The following is a 25,619-nucleotide window of genomic DNA, read 5'->3' on the forward strand; positions in this document are numbered from 1 at the left end:
TTGATGGGATCCTTGAAGGGATCCTTGTGGGTCCCTTCCAGCTCAGGATATTCTATGATTCTGTGAACTGTTTCGCCAGTGGTGGTTGCTCCTCATGTCTCTGTAACGTGTGCCCAGTGTCTGCCCATGACTCACTAGGTTTCTTAGTCCTTAGAATCTCCAAAGCTGGTGTGATTGCAAGCATTACACCTGGAAGAGGGCTAGCGGCTTGGAAATAGGGGGATAACAATGCCAGCTGGAGTATTTTCTTCCAGATAGCAGTGATTTCTCTGCAGGATGTCCACACAGCGCAACAGCCAGTGGGCATTTAGGAACTCTTGGGGGGGGGTCCCCTTTGCCACCCTCCCAAAGGTGTTGCCAGGGCCCACCGGCATCCCAAAGGCCAGGCTTCGTTTCCCCAAACATGACAGGCAGAGCATGCCCATGCATAGAGACATCTGCAAAACTCAGTGAAATTCCTGCTGGGAGCAGCCTACTTTCAGAATCTTCTTGCACTATTCATATCAATGAAGTTTATTGTTCCTCTGCAAGTCCTTTCGGTACCGAGGGCATCCACGGAAGGAGCAACATGGAAGGCAGGGGTGTGAGCCAGGCTGCTGTTTGCAGGCTTCCAGAACGTGTGCTCTGGAAGCCATGGGAGAATTGGGGTGGGAGAGAGCAGGCATCCGTGGCTCTGAGGGGCTCTCCTGCTGCCACATTCCAGGAGGAGGGCCTCACATCCCAGCAGGGTGCCCATGTCCTGGTGGGGGTCCCAGGGGGTGCCCAGGGGAGGAAGATTTCAATATTCCCCTCCAAGACACAGCAGTGGGAGCAGCAGGCTTCAAAAAGTGCCTACCCAGATCCTCTCCAGCTCCGCCTCAGCCTTCATCACCTGCTGGCTGGGCAGAAAGAGCCTTTGTGACATCCCAGAGCCTTGTGCCACAGCAGCCTGTGACAACACATCAGCTACACCTGCAAACAGGTTCCAGCAGGGCGATCCCTCAATCTAGGTGGTCGCTGTCTGAGCTCTGCTCTGGGTGACAGCATGTTGAGGTTGTTTCCTCAATGAGACCACGATGAGGCTCCTCCTGGTGCTGTCCCTGGCCATGGTGCTCTGGAGCCTGTCTCTGTCACCCATTGCCGCCAAGAGGGTCAGGGTCAAGACAGCCATCATTCCTAAGGGCCCAAAAAAGCCATCCCTTGTCACAGGGAGCGCGGCCTCTGACCTGCCCTACCCTCTGGGCCAGCTCTGGGTCTACCTTGCCCGGGTGAACATGCCCCGTCTGCTCTGCGGGAACTGGCAAATCATGGGGGTGCTTGGTGTGGCTTTAATTATACTTCGCATCTTCAGATACGTGCGGGAACCCCAGAGTCAGGAGAGCAGTCAAGAGCAGTCACACAGCAAGAGACAGGTCCAGGTAAGCATAACAGCCTTGGCTATGAAAAACCAAAACCCAGCATGGGCAAGAGAGCCTTAGCAGGCCCCGAGGGGTCCTCTGCCTCTTCCCCAGGGACACACCAAGCCGCAGGTCTGACACTCTCTGGAAGCCCCCAGCATGACGTGGAACCTGCCAGAGGTTTCCTCAGCCCAGCGTGCTGCCTGGAGCAGTCCAGTTAAGGCTGAAGTGCTCCCAGAGGAAGACAAGGCCAACAGGACCCTTCTTGGCCCCTCAAGCTCCTGTGCACTTCATTGTGCCCCTGGCTCTGTCACTTCCAGGGAAGGGAACAGGCAGCTTCACAGTCCACGAGGACAGGCCGCCGGGCAAAACGCACCTTTAGCCATGCCGAATTTTACAAGATGATGAGGGCTGAAACCATGCTGCTGCTCAGGACCACCAGGTCTGTGCATCGCCTTTACCTGCAACAGCTCCGGCACGAGTACTACCAAAGGAAGGTAGCAGAAAGATTTCGGAAGAGCAGGACCTTCCGCAGATCCCCTGGTCCCAGCTCCAGCTAGAGCCAGTGCTTGGCCATTGGCGACGGGAACGGCAGCGGAACAGGTGAGCACTGCTGTCCATGCAGGACGGGATCTGAGGCAGGAGAGAACAGCCACCCACAGCCATGAGGTGCCCCATGGGTACCACGTTCCCAAGGAGAGGGGCTCCTGTTCTGTCAGGGTGTCCATCCACATCCCCAAGAAGTTCCTGGCCGGTGTCTGTGTCCCATCGAGGTGCCCCGGGTGTGCCCGTGTCCCTGCAAGGTGTGTGGTGGTTGCTCCCTGTGTCCCTGTAAGGCAGCAGGGGCCAGTGGGTTCTTTAGTCCTTAGAATGGGCGCTGGGGAGCGAGGGGTGCTGCTCCTGCCCATGGGCACTGCCAGAGGCCAGCAGCAAGTTCTTCCTCACAGCAATCCTGTCCCCACCTTGGCATCAGCACATCACCATATTCTCACCTGAGGGGAAACTGCATGGGGGAACTTGCAGGGGCAGCTCTGCTGGAAGTCCCCCTGAGGAGGGACAGGGACACGGCTCATAGCTGAGCTCAGGGACCCCAGAGAAGGGATAAAGCTGGCACCAGCTCCTCTCCCAGCCAAACAGGGAGATTTAAAGATCTTTAAAATTCACAGACTGGCTGAGGTCAGAAGGCTCCTGGCAGCTGTTTGTCCAAGCCCATGCTCAGGCAGGGTTGTCTCAAGCAGTTACCCATGAACTTCTCCAGGTGGCTTTTAATAACTCCAAGAATAGAGACTACACACCACCTCTGGACAAGCTGTGCCAATGCTCAGTTACTCTCACAGCACTTAAGTGTTTCCTGATGTTCAGAGGCAACCCCTTCTTTTTCAGTTTGTATCCACGTCCTATCACTGGTCCTGTCTTTTCACCCTCCCTCCTGCTATTTATATACATTATTAAGATTCCCCCTCAGCCTCCTCCAGCCTGAACAATCCCTCATCTCTTAATCTTTCCTCATAGGAGAGACATTCCATCCCTTCATGACCCTTCGATGGACTCTCACCAGTAGCTCCCGTACTGGAGAGCCCAGAACTGGACACAGCACTCAGGTTTGGCCTCACCCAAGCAGAGGGGAAGGATCACCTCCCTCAACATGCCAGCAACACTTCCCTAAAGAAGCCCAGGATACCCTTAGCTCTCTGCTGCAAGGGCACATTGCAGGCTAACCAGGACCCTCACAGCCTTCTCTGAAGAGGTGTGTTCCAGATGGGCGGCCCCAGCACGTACTGGTGCACGTGATTGTTCTTTCCCAAGTGCAGGACTTTGCAATTCCCTCTGTTGAACATCAAAAAGTTTCTGTCAACAGATTTCTCCATCATGCAGATCTTCAGTGAAGATGTTGAACGGGCTGGACCTACTATGGACCCCTGCCTACACCACTGATCACCACGCTGTCGGGACCAGCCTTTCAGCCCATTTTCCATCAATCTCTGGGCTCATCCAGCCCATACATCAACAGCTTCACTATGAGGATGTTACAGGGGACCATATCAAAAGCCTGACACAAGTCAGGGTAGACAGCATGCCCTGCTCTTCCCTCATCTACCAAGCCAGTCATTTCTTCTGAGAGAGTTATCACATTATTTAGGCAGGACTTCCCCTCTGTGAACCTATGCTGACATCAAGTGGTTCACCACAAAATTATTTACTCCTTTGCTAAAAGCAGCCTCACCCTTGCCTGACACCCCACTAGTGCTAATGCCACCCTGCCTGTGAGGTCTTTTGATGAAATCCACTTGACTGTCATCTCTTCAAGATACTTATTGGGAAGGGGTGAACTCGTCCACCTCCCTGCTGTCCTGAGAGCACAGAGGGGTTCCACAAAAGCACCCCCAGGCACATGTGCACCAGGACTTGCTGAGAGATGGCTGGCCAGCCAAAAGCCAGAGCCACTGCCTCCAGCACCTCCTTCTTCACCAAAGCAGCAGTCTGTGCCAGCAGCTTTGCTCCAGGTTTGGCTTTGACTTGCACAACTAAGACAACGTTGGCCAAGTCTGCTTGCATCCTGGGACCGCAGTCAGCAACATGCAGTACCAAACAGGAGACAATAAACACCAGCATCCATTTATTCTGTCTTTATTCACTGGGGAGAGGAGGCCAGTATTTTATCTTGAGAGCTGTCTCGGCTGCTTAAGCCCTGAGAAGCCTCACCAGTTCTGCAGGGCTGTGGTCGCTCTTACCTACGGGATTACGTAGAATTAGCCAGTGCCAGCCCTTGGTTATGGCAAAACTGGCATGCCTTGGGGAGTGCTGGAAGACAGGGAGGGGGATAAAGGGCTGCCATGTGGCCCCATCACAGACCAAGAGGGAATGAGTTTGCCCCGGCAGCAGTCACTGGGGGGAGGTGTTTCCTTTCTTGTTCTCTGTAAAGACCAAAGCTTGCCTCAGCTCACATCGGGCTGGAGAGCAATAGAGCATGGTCTGAGGTCTTAAACTTTTAACCATATAGAGCAAAACCCATGCTCTGGAAAGACTGAAAACTATCAGAGAGAGGAAGTCTAAGGGTTCCTGCTCCAGGCTTTGTGGGATGGATGCCTATGAAATTTTGTTTCCAGTAGGGGAAGTCGGTCTCAGCAGCATGGGGCAAAGGATCTTTCCTGGCTACTGTCCCACTACATCCCCTTCACTAGCTCCCATCAAGCCCCTGCCCCAGCCCAACTGCCCCACCTTGCTCCCCAGGCATTCCCAGATCTGCAGTACAACCCCTCCAGGACACCCAGACACAGCTGTTGTAGCACTACTAGATTAGGGGAGACTAATTCTCACCCTGGGCAAGGGAGGGCATGCCTGGGCAGCCCTTGGGACAACATACTGCAGGGACAGTGTTGTCTACCAGGACACAATGAAGGGACACAGGCCAGGCAAGAGCATGCTCTGAAAAAGGGGAGCAGAGGACTTCTGGGCACCCAGTTTCACACTACCCTGCTGGGACCTGTGGATATCCCACACGGGGATGCCAAGCAGCCCAGGGACCATTACACACTGCTTACCCCCTCAGCTGCCTTTTATCATCTATTGCCCCTTTCTTTTAGAGAGGCTGGTTCCCCCTTAACTGTATGTTACAGACCCCAAATCCCCCATACAAGAGCAGAACTGTTGCAAGTGAGGAATGACAGGCACAGCTCTGACCTGCAAGCCAACCTCCAGGCTCAGGGTTGAGCCCAGGGCTCAAGTAGCAGTGCCACCACAGGCATGGCCCCCAAACTCCAGAGGGACTGAAGGTATCCACATGCTGTCCCCACACAAGCCAGGCAGTGAGACTGCTAAAGATGTGAGATGCCATGTCTATGTAACCACACTCCCAGCACCACCTACCAGGCCCTTGCTGGAGGGTGTGGCAGCAGCCCCACACCTGTGGTGGGAAGGGGTTTCAGACACAGAATGGGATGCTGTTGAGGGACTGAGACTTGGAGGTGCAGAGACAGTCAGGGAGAGGTATTTCCACATCATTCTCCTAGCTCCCAGTGGCATTGTACAGCACCTGCCAGCCAACACCAGGCTGCTCGGACCTGAACAGCAATGGCAGGAGGAGGCAACCCCAGCCCAGTTGTAATACTCATGCCACACTCAAGCTGCCACCTCCACCACAGCCCAGCCCTTCCCTGGGATGGGATACAACTGCGATACTAAAGCAGTTGTTGAATGCTCTTCCTTCCTTACCGCCTTTGAGGTGAAGATCCTGACACCAACATCTCCCAGGACCTTCTTCCCGGCCCCTCCCAGCAACACCGAGCCTGGCAAATACCTTATGGCAAGTAATTTTACGTTATTCTGCATTTACACAAAAATAGAGCAATTCTATATTTATAGAGATTTATAGCCGGTTCCGTGCTGGAGGAGTTATTGAGCAAGGCCAGGAGCTGTGGGCGGTCCGGGCTCCCGAGCAACCGGCTGCTTCTCATTCGGCATTTCGAACATACAAAATTAAAGGCATTCGTCTCCGTCTGGTTTCTTAAATAGATAAGGGGGGATCGAACGGACAGTATGTACAGAGGGGCAGTGGCAGGGCCTGGTGCCCGGCCCGCAGCCTCACGCCTCCGCCCGGGGTCAGTGAGGCCGGCTGCTGGACTCTGAGGGCTGCCGCTGGCGCGGAGGAGTGTAGCCGTTCAGGTAGCCGTTGCTCTGGCGTTTGCTGAGTCCTCCGTTAAGAATGTCCTGGATGTGCTGCACTATCAGGTTTATGGCCACTGTGAGCAAAAGGGGGAGAGGTTGCATTAGGATCGCTGCAAATCAACCAGCAGGTGCCCCTGCTGTCTCTCTCCTGCTCCTGGTCCCCTCCCACCCCAACCTTGTGCTGAGGGGCTGCCCCGTTGCCCCAGTGGGATTTCATCCCTCTGCCCCAGCTAAGCCCGGCACTCAAGCCAGTATGGTCAGGCTGATTCCAGGCCTGGCTGACCCAGGCCTTGAAGAAGTGCATTTCCCTTTATGTGAGATGAACCAGGAGTTTGCTTGGAAGCTTGGAAGCACTGCATATAGATGGGCTCTTAGGCTTGATCAGAGAAACACAAACTCCCAGTCGCTAATGCTCCAGGCAGGAGCAAAGGGAACAGGCTCATCTCAGCACAGTGTGGTAACAGCACTCTCTCGGGTGGCAGTGGCCTGGGTCACCTCCGTGGCAGGTCCTGCTACCTCCTACCTAATTCCACTGCAAGAGCAACAGCCCAAAGCCACCTGCCAGGGGTCTGGGTCCACTTACCTTCATTATCTGCTCCTCTGGGAATGATCACATCAGCATATTTCTTGGTCTGGGAGGAGAGAGAGCACTATGTTACACGGAAATTGGAGAGATACCAGGCTGGGGCATCGTCCCTGCTTCCTGGGGCAGGTTCTTGCCCTCCCCTTGCCAAACCCAAACCCACTGATTGCTGATAATCCATTTTGGATGCTCTCTTTGGTGTTCTGCTCTGTGTTTTGAGGGTTATGCTTTGTGCCCTGATTCCATTTTCCTGAGCTCATACAGATGCCAGTAAGAGGCACCCTAACAAAACCTGGAATTAAGAAGCCTCATGATCACAAGACTCCAGCATCTGATGCTTTTGGGAACATCCTTCCCACTGAATCCATCCAGACTTGCCTGAGCACAGCCACATGATTTGCTCGGAATGGGGGGAGAATTCCCTACCACATTGCTTGCAAAGAAGGTGTGATTCAGGACACCAGTTCTGACCTAGTTTCACCTGCAGGTGCCAGTCTCAGTTTCCTCCCCCATTTGTGTCAGTTTTACAGCTGACAGCCAAGCTCCACCAAGCCAGCTGGGTGATGGGTGTCACCTGACACCTCCAAGTGCTTCCAGACATATCAAAAGTCACCAGGACATGTTGGACCATTTCAGTGCTGGACCACTTGGCCCAAAGCTGGTTTAGGAGTCAAATAACAGCAACAGTGAGTGCTGATATCTGCATGCAATTGCTCTGCCACTGAGCACCAGGTTGGAAGTGGGAGCAGACCACTGCAAAGCTGTGGGTAGGGACAAAGCAGTTTTCTGCCCTCCCTGTTTCACATTTCATCCTCCTACAGACTCTTCATCAGAAGACACTGATGAAGCAGCATCTGCTGCTTTACCTTGCTGGGGACTGCAAGGAGAGGAGCCTTGCAAGCTGGACCTGCCTTTTGGGAAAACCCTTTCTGGGATTACACTGGAATTGGTCCCCAGAGCCGCAGTGGAGAAGAGGGAGCTGCATAGGAGCCAGGAAAAGATCTTGTAGCACAGAAAAAATCAGCCCCTCTTATGGGAAAGGGTAGAGCTGGCTAGGCTGGCACAGAGATGCTCCTGAGGCTGGAGGCACAGGTTTAATTCCTGCCTGTGATGCTAGCCAGCAGTTCCCAGGTTGCAGGACTCTACTGGCTCAGTTCCTCAAACTAAGACAAAAATTCCTCATATAACTACCACATCTGCCTAAAAAGCCTTGAGAGCCAAGGCCAGGGTCCTCTCCATGAGAGCCAGGAAAGGTGTACAATGGCTAATCCTGCAAACATACAATCCCCTGCAAGTTCTGCAGGACTGGACTCCCACATGCACAGTGCCTGTCTGCTAGGGAGTCTTGCCTCCAGTAACAGCTCCCAAAAGAGCTTCCTTTCTCCAGGCAGACCTTGCAACCCTGGCCCACCCTGGCCACTCACCAGTCAGGAAATGCAACCTGCAAGGCCACATCCCATGGCGTGGAGAGAAGCAGCAGCTTCCCTGCTCTCCCAAGCATGAAGCAGCAGCACTGGAGAGTGGAAAGGGCAGGCAGGACAGCCCAAAAGAGCAGGCAGCCACAGCAGACACTGCCTGGGGGCAGCGATCTCCCCTTCCCTGGCTAAATGTAGCCAAGGATCTTCCCTCCCAGGCTGGCACCTGCTGAGATGCCCAGTGGTTTGTCAGGCCCCGTGCAGGGAGGGGTTTCTCTTGTCATGTCACCTTCCCCCAGGGAACGGTGATCTCACCAGGAAGGCAGTGGCTGTATAAATAGTCCCCATCTTGCCCTGCCCCGGCCAGCACTGGCAGCCCCATTTTGGCCAGAGCTTGCAGGGGAAGGAGCAATGCACAGAAGGCTGATCTGAGCTCTGGGCACAAAATGCCCCTGTCTGAGGAGCTGGGCAGGGTTTGAGGTATTTTTGGCACACTCCTGTGGGTGTCACTCCCCTGACTTACCGGCAAACAGAACTCCTCAAAGGCAGGCTTGACGAAGGTGATGTACTGAGATAAGATCTGCTCGAGGTCCCTGCCTCGCTCACTGATGTCTCGTAGCACTGTGGGGAAGACATAAGGCACAGTCAGGAGCTGAGACACAAATCTCTCCACCTTCTTTCCCTTCAGTACAGCCTTTGGCCTGCCACTTGGCTATTTTGCCCAAAGTCTCTGTTCCTGGAAGCTGTTGCCCACATGTCTGAGCACATCCCAGCCCAGCTACATGCTTTTAACCTGCTTCCAAGCTTTCCTGGGAGCCAAGGGCTGGCTGACCTGACCAAGGGCTTTTCTTGGCCTCCTGCCCTTCTCAGCTCTGCAAGCACATTCCAGTGCCACCCTGGTCCTGACTATTCCCAGCCTCAGCCCTCGCCTCCCTCCTGTGGCTCTGCCTTGCTGGACTGGGCATTCTCTCAGTCATCCCAGTGCAAACGCGTCCAAAGAATAGAAATGCAGTGAGGTTACCCATACACACACTAAGGCCCAGTTTAACTCAGGTCTACAGAGGCAAGGAGAGTAAAACTCAACTCCCTGCCCAGCTCTGCCAGGCTCCTCGTGCTATCCTAGGCCGAGTGGGACAGGAAGGCAAAGCAGCCTAAGGGTGTGCTTGGAGGAGGTGAGCTCAGGAGGAAGCCAGAAGGCAGGAGAGCAAGCTGGCCTCCTGCTTGTTCTGCCACTTGGGCCTTACACCCTGTTTGCATGAGCTATTTATTTGGGCCACTGCCATCTCTGCTCTGAATCCACTTCAGTGTGGACAAGTGGCCCAGTTCAGCAGGAATTCAATCCACAGGGAAGAACCAAAACAGCCCTGTGGCCGAGCAGACGGCTCTTGGCTCTCCCCAAGGGGCTGTCTGGCTTTTCCCCAGCATGCTAGTGCCTGGCACTGGGTTGGGAGCGAGCCTTCCCTCATGTCCCAAGCAGAGCCAAGGCACGGCACTGCCAGCCTGCGTGGCCTGCTGGGCAGCCGCTGCCCCTGTGCTCGCAGGGCCAGGACAGTGCTGGTCTGGCACCGTCCCCACGGCTCTTTGCCCTTGGCCAGCAGCTTCACAGCGTGCCCTTTCACAGCCCTGCACAGGGGAAGTGATGGGGGGAAAAAGGATGTGTGCCAGCTCCCTGCCTGCTCCCAAGAGCAGGAGCAAGCCCCTGCTCAAACAATGCAGAAAAAGAGGCACGGAAAATAAAACAGGCTTTTGTTTCCCAGGTCCCACACCCTATTTGTTGTCTGTGCCAGGGCAGGGAAGGGGGTACTTACAGCCCAAGAGCTGCCCCAGGGTGCAGGGGCTGGTCCTAACAGGGCAAAGCTCTCCTGCCTGTTCCCAGGACAGATCACAGCAGGAATTGCCCCACACACAAACAGAAGTCAAGCACCCACCGTCTGGTACCCGGCCCCAAAGCAACAGGTCCCAATAACCCAGGCTAAGACCATGCACCCAATCTGGAGGGATCACTCACAGGGCAGGCAAATATCCCAAGGACAGATCGGCACCCATTTGAAGCCAGCAGGGATCACTCAAATCAGGCCCAAAACACGCATGTGACACCGGACCTTTGTTTTACGGAAACTGGCCAAGGACAGGGCAGCAAGGGATCTCAGCCAGAATCAGGTCCCTGATCCCCATGGATCAGGCTGTTTGAGGTACCTCACAGACCTTGCCCCTTGCACTCTGCTAGCAGCATTTTTCTTGGGAGAGGGGCCGGGATGGGGACAGTGTGAGTTGCACATACTGAACCCCAGCACTATCGATCAACTGAGCAACCTGTCAGCAGGGTTTCCAGGAACCTCACTTCCTGCTGCTGCCCAGCTGAAAAGCACGTTGATGCAACCCTTTAGGACTTCTGGGACAGAAAGATGACTCAGGGCCACATCACAATGCAAGATTGCAACTTCTGCTACAAGCTGCCTCCAGCTATGTTCCAGGGACATGATTATACCTTTGGCACCTCACACACAGGCTATCCTTTCCCAGAAATGCCAGGGAGACATACAGTAAACAGATTTAATGCTGCAGTGGTCCTACCAGCTGCTGACAGCAGACAAACAGCCAAATTCCTACCAGGGGAACACAAAGTTGCCCTAACTAGGAGACACCAGCACCTCAACCAGCTGAGCTGCCCCTCTGCAAGCGACTGATGGTGAATGGAAGAAGTACAAGCCTTATAAGTGGCAGTGTGAGCACAGCAGTGACCCGACCTGAGCTGGCTTTGGTGCCCACTAACTCCACACAACACACCTCTCCTATCCTGAGTGACCAACATAACAGATGGAGCCCAAAGTCATGGACTAAATTAACACAGTGGACACTTGGGGCACATTAATAGGTATGATCCATAACATGGGGAATGATATTTGTAGATTACATCAAAGGATGGGGAAGAAGGGTGGTGGGTAAAGAGAATGTATTGGATAATGTGGGACCTGAGCATGATGGAAGTGGTTTGGAATAAGAGGTGAAGAATGTGCTGGTTTTGGCTGGGATAGAGTTAATTCTCTTCACAGTGGCTGGTATGGGGCTGTGTTTCATATTTGTGCTAAAAACAGTGTTAGTAACACAGAGATGTTTTTGTTGTTGCTGAGCAGTGCTTACACAGATCCAAGGCCTTTTCTGCTCCTCACCCCACCCCACCAGCAAGGGGAGGGGACACAGCTGGGACAGCTGACCACAACTGACCCAAGGGACGTTCCATACCGTATATAGGATGACATAAAGCTGAAGGAAGAAGGAGGAAGGGGAGACATTCAAAGTGATGGCGTTTGTCTTCCCACGTAACGGTTACACGTGATGGAGCCCCGCTTTCCCTGGGACGGCTGAACACCTGCCTGCCCACGGGAAGTGGTGATAAATTCCTCATCTTGCTTTGCTTGTGGCAAAACCCCACAAGTTTTCTCACTTTTACCCTTCTGATTCTCTCCCCCATCCCAGCAGGGGAGGTTGGGTGAGCAGCTGCGTGGAGCTGAGCTGCTGGCTGGGGTTACACCACCACAGTGTGCTCCCCCGTAGCTGGGTGTGGATCCAGGCTTCTGTTTAAAGGGATTAAGGCTCACATTTCGGGATCTTGCAAGTGCGTATCTGTGACCTGCTAATACATCTCCCTGCAATGACTGTGCTGTCACCTCCCTGGATGAGTCATGCGGGAACAGTGGGCAGGGTCAGGAGGGATGCGTAAAAAGGAGATTTTAATCAGTGCTGATGACATCCCAGCAGCTGAGGAGGCTGTGTATGTGCCTGACAGCAGGAGGGCAGGCAAGACCAGCTCTATTGCAGAGTGGAACAGTCCCATGCACTCAACACTCCCAGACTGACGCACTGAGACACGTTCCTCTCGTCACAGCACAGAGCTCTGGAAGGAACCACTCCTCTTCTTCTGCATCCCCAGACACCCCGTGGAGCCTCTTGGAGCCAGGCAGGGGAAGGGACAGTTCAGACAGAAGTTAATTCTGACCCCAGGAGTCCTCAGATGCTTTTTCAGTCAGCCAGGAGGTGCTATATCAGTGTACCGCTCCTAAAGGCTGCTTCAAAATGAACAGCATCTCAAGTCATGCAGACCCTGCAGAGCTGGAGTCCCTCCCACATCAGCTGGCAATCCACAGCCAAGCCAGCTGGACTCCCAAGAGGAGTCTTAGAGAGGGATGTTCTGGTTTCTAGGGCTCTTTGCCCCCAAACCATAACCCCAGTGCCAAGAACCCCAAAGAGGCTCCACGCTGCATTGCACAGACCAAGATGTACAACCAGACACTCCATTTGCACCACCCACAACGGACATTCTCACACCCCAAAACCATCCTCGGAGCACTTTACCTGTTAAACTGTCTTTATCTCAATCCACAAGTTTTCTCACTTTTACCCTTCCAATTCTCTTCCCCCAGGAGACTCACAACCCAGGTCCTGAGGGGATCTATCAGGCACTGCCTTCTGACTGAACTGTCCAGATGCTTTGCCGTGCCCGCTGCACCCTACCGTGCTGGTAACTGCTGACTGGCAGCAGCTGCCACTCAGCTGCTGGCACAGAGCTGGTGCCGTGGGGCCACATGAGGACACGGCACGCTCAGCAGTCACAGTGCTGCATGCATCAGAGCAGGAGTCCCAGGCAAGGCAGCAAAAGTCCCAAGAGACGGGGAGCAAGGTGCTCTCCACTGCCACGAGCTGCCCTCCGTGACACCCCGCAGTGCTCTCCACCAGCAGCAGCACAGCTTTGTGCCAGCTCTGGTCACTGTCACCTGCCCTCCATGACCAGCTGCCCGGATCAGTTAAGGGATATTTCTGTCCCCGGTGCACAAGGCATGTCAGGGCCTCACCTCTGCGGGACAGCCGGGTGTCCGCATCCGTGTCCACGAAGAGCTTCATGCGGAAGAGATCCCGCACCTCCTGGCTGTAGAAGGCCAGGATGCCTTCAAAGAGCACCACGTCGGCAGGGTACACGGTCACCGTCTCCTCTTTCCTAGCAGGGGGAAGCAGAGTCAAAATATGCTGGTGGGGAGGGAAACCAAAGAGAGGTGGGGGGGGGGGGGGGGAACAGCGGTGCTCCTAGGCACTGCTCCAACCCTGGGACATCACTGCTGCACCAGGGGGTCGACCAAGGAGAGGGCAGACCTACCCCACCGCCGTGAAGGGAATCCAAGGCATACGTACGCTTCCTGGAAGGATAAATGGCAGAGCGGGAAGCACACTAGGCCTTCTCCCCCCACCTCAGCCAGCTGCTGCTTGCAAGTGTTATGTGCCAAGCCATAAAAAGCCCAGGAAAGCCTATGCATGGGGCTTGACCCACAGGAACCTGCACGGCCAGCTCTGCTTCCATTGGGAACCAGGCAGCACTCTCCTGACAGCACAGTGCTTTTGTGGGAAATGGAGCAGGGTTACACCATCCATGACCAACAAAGGCATGCAGAAAGAAGCTGAACACATGCAAGGGAAGTGTTGCAGGAGCAAGAACTGTCATCCTCCTCCTTTCCTGGCACTGCTGAACTGTTGGAGCCGGGAATACTTGTTAAAGCTGCAAACAGTTTATGGGGTGAGGAAGTGTAGATGGGGGGAAAAAAAAGGGGGGGGCCTTAATCCCCCTCCACTGACGCCTGTATGTTGCTGGATGTCACTGCATGGCTATTCCAGACCCTCAGACTGTTCCTGTATCTGCCCTGGATCCCCTAGCCAAGGGGCTGGAGTAGTTAGGACGGAAACTTCTGGCTGGCAGGTTAGGTGCCTAAGAGCAGGCATGAGAGGGGCAGGCGGTTTGGGCTGGGTGCTGCACCACAGGGCGTTAGCGGAGGCACAGCAAGGCAAGGCAGGAGCAGCTGTTAGACCTGGAGTGGGAGACAAAGTCATAGACAGGAATCTGGACCGTCTTCCCTTCTGTGATCTCTTTGAGGGTTTTCACGATCAGCTCGTTGTCAAAGGCATCTGAGGAGAGAGGAAACGTTACCCGAGGCAGCTTTGCAACCTCTCCCACCCACCAGATGCTGAGCTCAGCCCAGCCAGAGTCACTGGCACCCTGCACTGGAGACAGACAGACAGACAGAGAAAATCCCTGCACCTCCCCATGGGCGTAGCAAGGCCCAGCTCTCCCAGAGCCATGGGCCTTCACAGCTCTGCAGCAGCCTGGGATGTGGCCCACAGGGATCAATACCGCTCTTGTACGGCAGCACTGACAGCCCGGGTGCAGGAAGGCATCTCCTCCAGGGCTCCAGCCCTTGGAGAGACTGGAGCAGTGTTCCAGCCTGGAGCCACTGGACAGACAGGGCTCTGTTTGCTCGGTGCTCGCTGCCTCTGGCCATTGTGCTCATGGGGACGAAGGGACAGCAGCTCTGGAATTTCCCCACCAGGCCCGGAGATGGTTCAAAGAGCCCCTGTTGTAGTAACAGGGCACAACCCCCTCGGTGGAGGGGTTTGCAGAGCAGCTGCACAGATGGTTCCCTCCTTGAAGGAGGGACATGGAGCTGCTGGCTCCAGGGGGCTGTGCCAGGCCTGATCTCCCCGTGTCCAACCCAGCTGCATCAAAAACCAATTTGTCCTTTGCAACCTGGTCTAGTGAAGGGTGTCCCTGCCCATGGCAGGTGAGGTGGAAGATGACCTTTAATGTCTCTTCCAACCCAAACTATTTGATGATTCTATGAAAAAGGTGTTCAAACTGGGGGATGTTTTTGCAGGAAGAGAAGCATCTTAGGAAGAGTTTGAGGGTTCACAACCTGTCCTTTCTCATCCCAGACACTCCACCCCTGAGGCAGTTTCTTTCCCAAGATGCAGAAGCTGTACTGCAGGGGACACAGGTGGCCAACTAAGCCACCCAGACCTGCCCCCATGCAGAGACAGAGCCCCAGTGTCCATGCAGGCTCTTTGCTGGTGAACTGGGGGGTCCCACTCCAGCCCTCGCCCCACACCGCGTGGAAGAGCCCCAGTGCTGTTCTCCATTCACCTGGGTGGTCAAAATTGAACTGGCCTTTGAGTGCTTTGGACTTCTGCTCCGAGGTGAGGACCCGGTAGAAGCTGTCCTGGCTCACAATCACCACCTGCTTCTGGCGGTAGTCCACCTCATTCTGGCCCAGCAGCTGGACAATCTTGGAACATACTGAAGACTGGGAAAGGAATGGCAAAGGAAGCAAGTCAGTGGCAGGTGGTATGTAAGTGGCACAGGGCTAACACCTAGGTAACATCCACTCCTGGATGCACAGGGCACTGCTTGCTGGACCTCCAGCCAAGAGTTTGTGGTCGTCTTGAGCGCCCAGCCAAAAGCCACCAAGGGAAAAGTCCTCCAGAGGCATCACTGTGGTGCCCCTTAGTGTGACAGCAGCACCAAGCTTGCTGCCTGCCTCCCTCTCCTCTGTCCCTATGGCCTGCCCACAGCTCCTGTTCTGGGTACAAGTGGCAGCAGGAAAACAGTTGGCTCCTCCCTGGGTTCAGCCACATGCCCAGGGGCCCCAGCTGCTCCAGCCTGCCAGGCAGCTCCCCAGGGAGCAGAGCTGTGTGACACCAGGGCTGAGCCTCCTCCCTGGGAGGAGCCCAGTGCCTTGGCTCCCCCAGCCCTGATCCAGCCCAGAAACCCCACCACAGTACGGGCACAGACAGAGAGTCCTCAGAGGGAGAGCCAACAAAACCCAGGATGAAAAGGCACCAGGAAGAGAGCCCTGGGACTTTATCAGGGATCTCTGCTGCCAGGGCTGGGAGGAGCAGCCTCGAGCATATCCTGGTGCCTCTTGGCACAGCAAGCCTAAGGGCGCTGCGGAGTCAGCGGCTGGAGAGCCACGTGGCTCTGGCTGCCTGTGCAAGATCCCCACGAGCGCTGCTGGCACAGGGACTGGCACCTCTCACACCACACGGAGCAGGCTGGGTGCGGGTGGCCAGCATGGGCTGCTGGCACTGCAGGAGGCAGGGTCACGCTGGGCCCTGCCATTGCAACACGACTCAGAGCTTGGGGGACAAATCCCACAGCCTGCTTCAGTCCCTTCTCCTTAGTCACAGGAGTCCTTGGCCGCCGTGTAACGCAGCGGTGTTAACTGCATCACCACCTGGCAGCCAGCACTGCCCTGGCCAGCAGGAGCCAAGGTCAGGCTGGCTGGGGAACACTCTGCTGCCTGCAGGAGCCCTGCGTGTCCTGCCTGCTCCTGCCCCACGGCATCCACTGTTCAGGGCAAAGTGAGTGCTCCTGGTGCCAAACTGAGCTCCTTTGCCTCATGGGAATCACGTTGGCTGCAGATGCCCTGCTGAGCCACTCCTGGCCCCAGTCACCACAAATACTCTGCTGAGCCCTCTGCCTTACAAAGAGCAGTTTGCTTGCCCCAGCCTGCCTAGCCCAGCCTGCCAGTGGCTTTTTCCATGCTCCCACCTCCTGGCTGGTTCAACCATCTGCTCCGTACCTGGCTGGCAACCTCCAGCTGCAGAGCTGAAGATGGGAGCTGGTGAGAAGGAACAGGGAGGGGAATGCATGCCTGGCAGAGGAGGTCACCCCAGCAGGCAGAGGGCAAGGCTGTTTGCCTGAGAAGTTGGAAGATTTGACGGCATTCCTGCCTCCAGAGACCATCTCTTCCCCTCCAGGCCAGGCTGACCTGACTTGGCTGTGACCGCTGGGCTGTGAGTCAGCCCCAGCCCGGTTGGAGAGCCTCCCCACAGCTCTGCTGCCGAGTGAACTGGCTCGGGCTGCCCGACAGCAGCCCCGGCAGCCTGGGGCACAACTCTGCGTTTCAGGTCAGGGATGGGGTCTCCCTGAGCATCTCACCTTCTCCTCCTGCTTCTCACAGCTGGCTAGCTGTGCTTCCCGAGCCACGTTGGCAGCCCTGCCCTGCAGCAGGCTGCTACCACCCAGAACAAAGCCCTGCAAGTCAGTGCCAGCCACTTGCCCTTTGGCACGCGCAGGCACAAAGCCGGAGCCCGATCTCTGTTTCCTCTGTTTGCTCGCTCCCCACATCCTTCTGCAGCCAGGGTCAGCCCTAGTGCTTATCCAGCTGTATCCCGTAGGTTTCGCAAAACCAGGGCGTGTACAGTGCCTCTCCTCCACTTTTCCTGCCTGCTCTCTCCCCTGGACACCGCTGCCTTCCCATGCAGCGAGGAGATGTAGCGCAGCAGGGTTCAGCCTTGGTCACAGCTGCCGAGGACACCAAACTTCCCAGGCCCTTTGCCATTAGGAGTAAACCACCTTTCAGCACAGCCATACACATTCCCAGCTTACAGATCCGCAGGCTCCACACGGATCTGCACCAGGAATTGCTTTCCCCAGCCCAGTGGAGGGAACAGGGCTCCTTTACTTTGGATCAGTGAAAGTAACACACCAACTGCGCTCGCTCTCTCCCCTTGGACCTCAGCACGTGGATGGGCAATAAAATCATTTGAGAGCACCAGACAGTTCCTGTCAGTCTTTTTTCTGCCTTATGAACACTAAATTCTCCGGAAGGTGGAGAAGAGTCTCCACCAGCGCTGAAAATCACCCTTCTCTTCCATGCCCCACAACTCAAGACACCCAATGGTGAGAAAAATCCAAGGAGAAAATATCCCTGGCAGCTGGAGACATGTCCTCCCTTGGGGTTCCAGGATGAGGATCAGAGGCTCTGGGGTGGACGATGCCTCTTGCAAAAGCATCCAGGCAGGTGCTACAGACTCTTCCCTTTTCCATGGTGGGCTTTGGAGAGCTGGCAGAACTGGTGGAGAAAGATGACCACGAGGACACCCTGTTCTCAGGACCAAGCTCAGGTTCAGCATACCACACTGCCTGGGTGAGCAAGGATGTCACCTCTGGGGTCTGGGAAGAGGCACACATGTCACCTTGGTCCTGCAGGTGTGGGCCACAGCACTGCTCACACATTAAACCTGCATTAAGTGCGGCAGGACAGAGGGACATAGGGGGACAGGGCATGTTCCTCCAACCCCAGGGCTGCGTTCAGCTTGCCTTAGTGGGGCAGCAAACCTCAGCAAGGTCCAAGCGAAGGTTTTTCCTTTTCTCACTATCATTTTTGATGGAAACAATGGTTCATGAGGGGCATTCCCTGATGCCAGTTAAATACCTCCTACAGCTGGACAGGCAGTTTTTCTCCTTGGTTGATAAACACCCTCTGTGAAGGAGGAAGAAACACCAGAAACATAGAGCTTGGAAATTCCCCTACACAACGGGAACAGAAACTCCTGGCTTCAGGAAGTGTGTCCCCCCCAAATGACTGGCACGTCCCCTGCTTAAACCCTCTTCTCCCAAACCAGCACAGCATACATACATGACTATGAAATATTCACTAATAATTAGAAATGGCCACAGCCAGGCTCTGGGAAGGCTGGCAGATGCCCAGAAAGACCAAGACTGGAGCATGACTCCAAAGTACAGTGCCAGGATGCAACCAGCCAGGAAGCAGGGTAACCCAGGGGACACGTGGTGCTGGCACATGCACTCAGCACCCACTTGAAGGGACAGCCTGGGCTCAGATTCCTTCCTTTGCAGATTCCTTGTGGCTTCTCCCAGGGGAGAAGCCCAGGACTGCAGGAGATGACTTGAGGAAGATGACATGGTGCTACAGATGAATCCCAACAGAGAAAAACTCTAGGATTTGAGCCCCACCCTAGCTCTGCCTTACATGACACATCTCATCTGCAGCAGATGAGAGCCATGCCAAGGCTCCTTGCTTCCACTCAGCCCCTTCTCCATATGCCCATCTTCCACGTACACCTTGCCACGACCCAAGGCGAACACTGACAAGTGATTCAGCCGCAGTGCATTCCTGGCAACAGGATGCTTTCTCAAGCAAAAGCCTTCCCCTCCTCCAGAACTTGGTTAAAACTAAATATAGCCAGGACCCAGCAGCCTCCATGGTTGCCAAGCAGACCTTTCCCATGTTAGCCACACGAAACCAATGCAGGACTTTCCAAGCACACAGGCAAGGAGCGAGCCCCAGCCACTGCCATCGGTCATGACTTCCCACACGCTGCACCGAGGGGAACTCGGCTCCTGCTTTGAGCAAACTGGCTGCAACCCCCAGAGCTGCACTCCCCCAGGCTTTGTGCTCGAGCTGCTCCCTGGGAAAAAGCTGTGCCAACCAACCCACACCACACACAGACGGTGGGGAGGGAGGTATCCGCACAGCACAAGCGGCAAGCTCGGAAGGGTTATTCCTGAACAGAGGCAGCTGCAGCTCCCCTTGCAGGACTCCTCCTCTGAACCAAGCACACAAATAGCCAGTGTTCAAAGAAGAAGCACAGCTTTATTCTGCTGGAAAGGAAGAGGCAGAGGGCACCTGGGGGAGAAATCCAGCATATTTTCCCAAAAGGAGAGAGGTGGTGCACAGGGGAAGAAATCAACAGACTGGTGTTCAGAGGCCTACCCCTGACATTTATTTGGAATATATTAATTACCTATTTAATTCATGGCCTACAGCCAGCTGCTCAGATATTCTTCAGGAGTTGACTAATTCCCAACATTATTATGCAGATTATCCCACAATCCCTCTTGGGTAGCTCTGATGAGGCAGTGAATTATGACTTCAGGTGGGTATTAGGGAGAAAGCTGATGGACAGTGCCACAGTCAACCACCATGAACCATCACGTGAAGGTGCCAGGCAGGACACAGCTCGTGCCTTCTGCTCCAGGTTTGGTGCAGCAGCCACAGTAATACAGGTACTTCTGCTTCTGGGGGGTAAGGCCTGCCCTGGGCTAGCAGGAACTCCTAACCCTTGTGCAGGTGGACATGCTAAAACCTACTCACTAACAGCAGACCGTCCACCTCCAGAGAGCCTGGCACTACAGAGGGGTGCCCAAGCTCCCTCTACAGCTGCAGGAAGGACCTCCCATCCTCCCAGGGACTCTAGATAAGATACCCAGCAAAACTGACTTACCCAGATCAAGTCATTCCAGCCCTAAAGAAATGCTGCAGCTGCCAGACCTCTCAGGAGCAGGTGAAGAAGGGCTGTGCCAGAAGCAAGACCTACCAGAAGAGGTGTGTGCTGGGCTCCAGTGTGCAAGCAGGAGAGGCCCAGCCTCCTGCCACCACTGCAGGCTGCTTGCCCTGAGCCAAGCTGCTGCTCACGAGGACAGTCCTCCTCAATAGAGCAATGCCCTTGGCCCAAGACAAATGCTACAGCCAGGAGCAAGGACAGACTGCAGCAGTCACATCTCACCAGGGAGAGGAGCCCAGAGATTATCTCCAGGGACACCATTGCCATAACGCCCTTCCTGCAGGATTGGGACACAAGCAGGCTTGGCAGGGGCTGTTGATGGCTCTGCATCCGCAGCAGCCTGGTTGGGGTGCCTTCATCACGTGCCTGTGGATAAAACAGCCACTAGTTTTGGGATCTAACAGGATTTTCCCTAAGATCAAACATCAGGGACCACTGTCATTACTTGTTCCATTTCTCCAGTGTCCCCTGTAGCACAGTTCTCTTTCCAGGCATCACAGGGGGCTATTACTCAGTCATGTCCCTGAAATCAGGAGCCGTGACAGTGCTTCCCTTCCCTCCAGCAGCACATGAGTTACAGATTTTGGTCTCTTCTTGAAGGTTATGGTAATTATAGAGTACTAGGAAGTGCCTGGTGGACTGGGGTGACACACACAGAACAGATACCAAATTGGGAAGGGTCCCAGAGCATCTATCAAATGTTTGCTTTAGTTCATGACCCACACAATCCTTTCCAGTCGTAAAGGAGCACATCCCTACGGCAACACTGGGACTGGAAACTTGCTATTCTTGTACCAAAAGCCTGGGCCTCCACCCAAAGCTTTCCCAGGCAGGTTCACCATTCCTGCCTTTCCCTTTGTGAGCCACAGGCCAACCAGTCCAGCAATGGGATAGGCAGGTTTCTGTTCGCTCACCCTGGGACACTGTGCATGTGATCAGCAATCCCAGGCTGGAGCACAAACAGGCACAAACACAGAGGCTCTAAACACAGATTACACACAGGGAGGAAAACAAGCCCTCTAGCACAATCCCTCCCAATCCTCCGGTTTTAGGCACAGGATATTTTTCCTGAGCCCCTGCTGCAAACTCCATAGCCCGGAGCTGGCTGAGCCCACGGGACTATGGTAACCAGGCTCCATAACGAACTCACACATATTCCATCAGTAACAGGAAAGGGCTGACCCATCAAAACGTCCTGTGTATCAGTCTGATCGGGGCTGGCACAGAACAACATTCTACTAGAAAGTTTGATGAGTCTCTAGCACACGTTGACACCAGTGTTTAACAAGTCAGACCTTGTGATATAGGGCTCCTGCCAGCCACAGAACAAACGTCACCAGGAAATGGTGGTGAACCGGCACAGGGCTGCTGAAATTCCTGCTAGTCCCCCTGGGTCATTCCCAGGTCTCCCCCAGGCTTCTGTGTCAGCCATTCAGGTGGTGACATGCTGGCAGTGATCCCCGGGCTGCTGGGAAGGGGACTGAGCTCTGTCACCAAAGAAGCCCCGTGCAGAGATGGAACTGCCTCATGCAACTCAGACCACTGCTTCCCTGGGGAACAACACGCTGGCTGGGCAACACCAGCCTCCTTCAGCTGGCTCACTCTTCTAGGCAGGCAGCTCAGACTCACCCAGCCTTTCTGGTGTTTAAAGCAAAGTACCTGGTGGAGTAACAGCGAAGAACACACCTGGCTGAACACAGGCTGCAATCTTGGTGCTCTGCAGCCTGGAAACTCTGAGGCTGCATGTTCAAACAGACATTGGTAACTTCATGTACTAACTCAAGACCCAAATGATGCAACCACAGGGCTGCAGTGGCACCCACATTCAGCCCTCACTAGTTTGAGTGATGAACACCCAACAAAAGCGTTCAGCCCTTCACAAATCTGCCTTTTCTTACAAGCTCCTGTTGGAAGGCAGCAATCAGCTCCTCGCTTCACGTGGGGACAACAATTAATGCTTCAGCCTGAGCTGAAAGAGCTCTTCCCACCCCTGCAGCCACCCCAGTACCAGATGTTCCCACTGCTCCTGGGAGCAAGCTGCTCCAGCACAGCTGGCAGAGCTGGAAGGTCCCAGCAGCTAAACTGAAGTGAGGACATAGGAAGGGCTTTAGGGGGTATCCCAACACTTCCCAGCTCATCTCAGTAGTCAGTTCCCTGAACTTTCCTCCAGCCCGCAGCCTGGCTGCCTGCCTTGCATGCTGCAGTCCTTGGTAGTCAGGAATCTCTTGCAGGAGGGAGGGAAGAAGCTGTTAGCACAAAGACCATGGGTATAAGAGGGAAACTAGAACTTTAGCGGGGCACTTGAAAATGCATAGGATTAAAGAAAATGCTTAAAACAGCCTTAGGAATCCCTCTGAGAAAATGAGGCGGTTGCAGTCATCTTCAACTTCGACACAGGAGAGGAGGGTCTTAATGCCATGTCATCTCCTTTACCCCAGGAAACTGCAGCAAGCTCTGCCCGGGCTGCACAGTGCTTGGATTTTGGAGGACAGTGGAAGAAATGCTTCCTCCCAGCAAGCTTCTGTGAAGAGCCTGTCCCAGCTGAGTTGACTCAAAACAGCCACCATGCAGCTGGCACTGCCCTCACAGAAGCTGCAGCATCCCAGCCTGCCCAGGGTGCTCTGTGGCTCCCCAGTTTTGCTCCCAACACAGTCCAGATTTCTTTTCAGAGCCAAAAACCAGGAGAGCACTCAGGGTTCTACCTATCCTATTTTGCTTGCTAGAGAACAGCACTCAGCCTTTGAGCTTGAGTTCTCACAGATTTGCCTTTAAGGAATACCAGCCAAACACCCCCCAGCTCTCTGGAAAGGCCAGCTGTTTCCAACACCAGCTTCCCCAGGGCACCACAGGACACAAGCCATGGTAAACTACAAACAGGATCTCTTCCTTCCAGAGCCTGACCACGCTGGTGCATTGAAAGTGGTAGGGGGGGACTGTGAAGCCTTTTTTGCCCATCTCACACTCAAAAGCAGCAGCGGGAGGCCCTCGGAAGGCAAATTCCCTCCGTTATCTTTGGGCTGGTGTGCTGCCAAAGGGGTGTGTTGTGACAACAACCCTCAATTGGTGTCAAGGCGAGTCGGATGGATTTGCCACTTTCCCAGTGGGAAAGGTGCCTGCTTCACCTTCCCGCTAGCGCTTTGTTTTCACCCAGAGTGGGCACACTGGCACAGTAGCCCCTGGGCTGGATTTTAGCTGCAGGCCAGCCCTTAGCTAAGCACATCAGGCCCACCACTGCTCCCCGGGAGTGTGCTGCGGCACCTGGCATCACCCGGCACAGGACACTGTCACCAGGCAGGTGGGAGACAGCCCCTCTGCAGCCCTGCCTTGCATCTGCACCACATGTGAACTTGAGGGCCTGTGGGCACAAGCCCCAGGTCCTTTTTCTCCTGTTGCTTCTCCACATGCAAGCTTTTTTTTTCCCCCAGCGTATTTCTTGCAGTCTTTCCCCACCAACTTTGTATGATCTGCTGGATTCCCTTCAATGGGCAGCACTGCACAGAGGTTTTTAGCAGGCAGCAATCACTGGAGAGGGGGGAAATCAAAGCTGAGAGACAGGAAAAGCCAGTTAGTAACATCTCGCTTGCTAGGAAGAGCCATTTCCCTATTATTTTTTACTAAGGCAGCCTGCTGCTATTAAGCATTTTCCCTTTGAAGTTGAGAACCACTGTAGCGTATTGTACTGTAATCACTGCTTTTACCTTGTGGGCCTGAGACACCGTGTTCAGAGACATAACAGTTCAGCAGCGCCAGACACGATGTTATTGGGACAACTACAGAGAGGCAGACCCACGCATCAGAGAACAGACAAACCCAGCGTGTTTGAGTCACCAGGAGCGGTGCTGCAGGAACAATCCAGCTTTGGTTCCCACTGGAGGAGATTGCATCCTCTCTCACCATCCCTCCCCTGTTACAGCTGGATTTTTCCCCCTTGCAGCAGCAACAGCAGTCCAAGAATCAATAGGGTACTCAGAGGCACTCTGGGCTGAAACACAGCAGTTGGATTATGCCACCCCTCAAGGGAAAAAAAGGGGTCCCCACCTCTAAACACGAAACAAACCAGAGATGTAAGGCTCATCCTCCTCCTCCCATGCCGGCCCACATTCAGTTTCCTTGGCAAGAAATATTTCAAAGGTATAGCTACTTCCAAATCTATTCATGCTCTCCAAAATGCCTCTTAAAAACGCAGGTGGAACGTGCTGCCCTGCACAGAAAGGCTGATGAGCCGTGGAGCTGGTTTTACTGCTCTTAAATAAGGGGGGAAGAAAGTAATTTTCTTTTCATATTAGGAGAGAAAGCGACCTAGCTCAGGTTAAACAAATAAAGTAAACCCCACAGTGTGAAATAACTCAAATAAAAATGCTAAAGAGGCGTAAGGCTGCCCTGCGCTGCAGTTTGGGTGTAGCAGCCTCCCGGGAAGACCCGCATTGCCCCGGCGGGGCGGCTGCCCCGGCCCCGCAGCCTTCGCCCCGCTCGGCTCCCACCTGCCGCTGCCAAGGGCCAGCCCCTCCCGGCACAGCAGCCAGGAGGTCGTTCTGCCGCTGTGAGTCAGCATTTGCTGCAGAATCCCCGCTCCTGCTACCCCCAAAGTTGGGCAGAGAAGAGCACCCCCATGCAAGACCGACACCGTTACGAAAAAAAAAAAAATTAAAGAATTGCATCGTCCCCCTGGGGACGGTGCAGGTGAAGGGGAACGGGGGCAAACGCCGACCACAGCCACAGACGGGAGGATTCTGCAGGGGGATGCCACCTTCCCCCCCCGGCTGAGCCGGAGCCACCCTCGCCCCGCACGGCCCCCAGCGCCTTCCCCGCCTGGACACCCCCCCCCTCCTTCCCCGGTGAGGCGGAGGGGCGCAGGATCCCGGCCGGGAAGAAGGGGTAAAATCCCGTACCCACCCCGCACCCTCCATCCACGTGTCCGCGGGGCTCCGGCCGCCGCCCGGGCAGAGAGGCCTCGGCGGCCGCGCTCCCTCCGCAGGCTCGCCCTTCCCCTGGCAGCCAGCGAGCCCACGCGGCTCCATTCACACCCGCATCCCCATCCCCACCGCCGGCCCCGCACTCCCGGCCGGCGCGGCGAGCGCACGTGGCGGGGCGGCCGCTCGGACCCGCCGCGCTGCCATGTGGCCGCCGCGCCCGGCGCGGGGGGGCTGCACCGCACCGCGGGGCTCCCCCGGGCCCCCAGGGGCTGCCCCGCCGAGCCCCCGCACCTTGCCGCTGGCCGTGCCGCCGCTGACCCCGATGAGGAAGGGCTCGCCGCCGCTGGGCTGCCCCTGCTCCTCCAGCCGCTGCTCGCTGTCTCCCGCCATCCTCCTCCCCTGCTCGCAGCCGCGCCGCCGCGCCTCCTCCGCCTTCGCTCGCCGTGCGGGGCTGGATTTATCTGATGAGTCAAGGGCCTTCCTCCCCGCCTGGTTCACATCCCCGGCGCTGCGGCTCCCTGCCAGGTGCCTGCCGCAGCTGCACATGCTCGGGCCCAGCCCGCCGGCGGGCGGCACTGCGGCCGCACGGGCCCGCACCGCGCCGCGCCCTCCCCGCCCGCGGACAAAGGCGGTGCGGCCGCGCCGGGCGCCCGACCCCGCTCGGCCTCTCCACCGGTTCCCTTTGCCTGTCTGACCGCTCGCCATCATCCCAGCGAGTGCTGGGAACCCCCATTGTGTGTCCCCCACGAACCTCCAT

At 55.5% G+C, this 25,619-nt stretch overlaps 1 protein-coding gene across 1 annotated transcript; it reads right to left on the bottom strand.

Annotated features, from left to right (window-relative positions):
- Window positions 1-5,674: 5,674 nt before the first annotated feature.
- UCK2 (uridine-cytidine kinase 2) lies at window positions 5,675-25,419 on the bottom strand. Its single transcript, XM_027694863.1, has 7 exons — window positions 25,154-25,419; window positions 15,001-15,160; window positions 13,892-13,988; window positions 12,890-13,032; window positions 8,563-8,660; window positions 6,625-6,673; window positions 5,675-6,115 (listed from the first exon to the last, which is right to left on the bottom strand). The coding sequence occupies exons 1-7, from the start codon at window positions 25,406-25,408 to the stop codon at window positions 5,976-5,978; spliced, it is 942 nt and encodes a 313-aa protein (XP_027550664.1). The 5' UTR covers window positions 25,409-25,419; the 3' UTR covers window positions 5,675-5,975.
- Between the last annotated feature and the right edge of the window lie 200 nt (window positions 25,420-25,619).

Source organism: Neopelma chrysocephalum, unplaced genomic scaffold, assembly GCF_003984885.1.
Source record: "Neopelma chrysocephalum unplaced genomic scaffold, ASM398488v2 Primary Assembly neopelma1_98, whole genome shotgun sequence".
NCBI classification, from domain to species: Eukaryota; Metazoa; Chordata; class Aves; order Passeriformes; family Pipridae; genus Neopelma; species Neopelma chrysocephalum.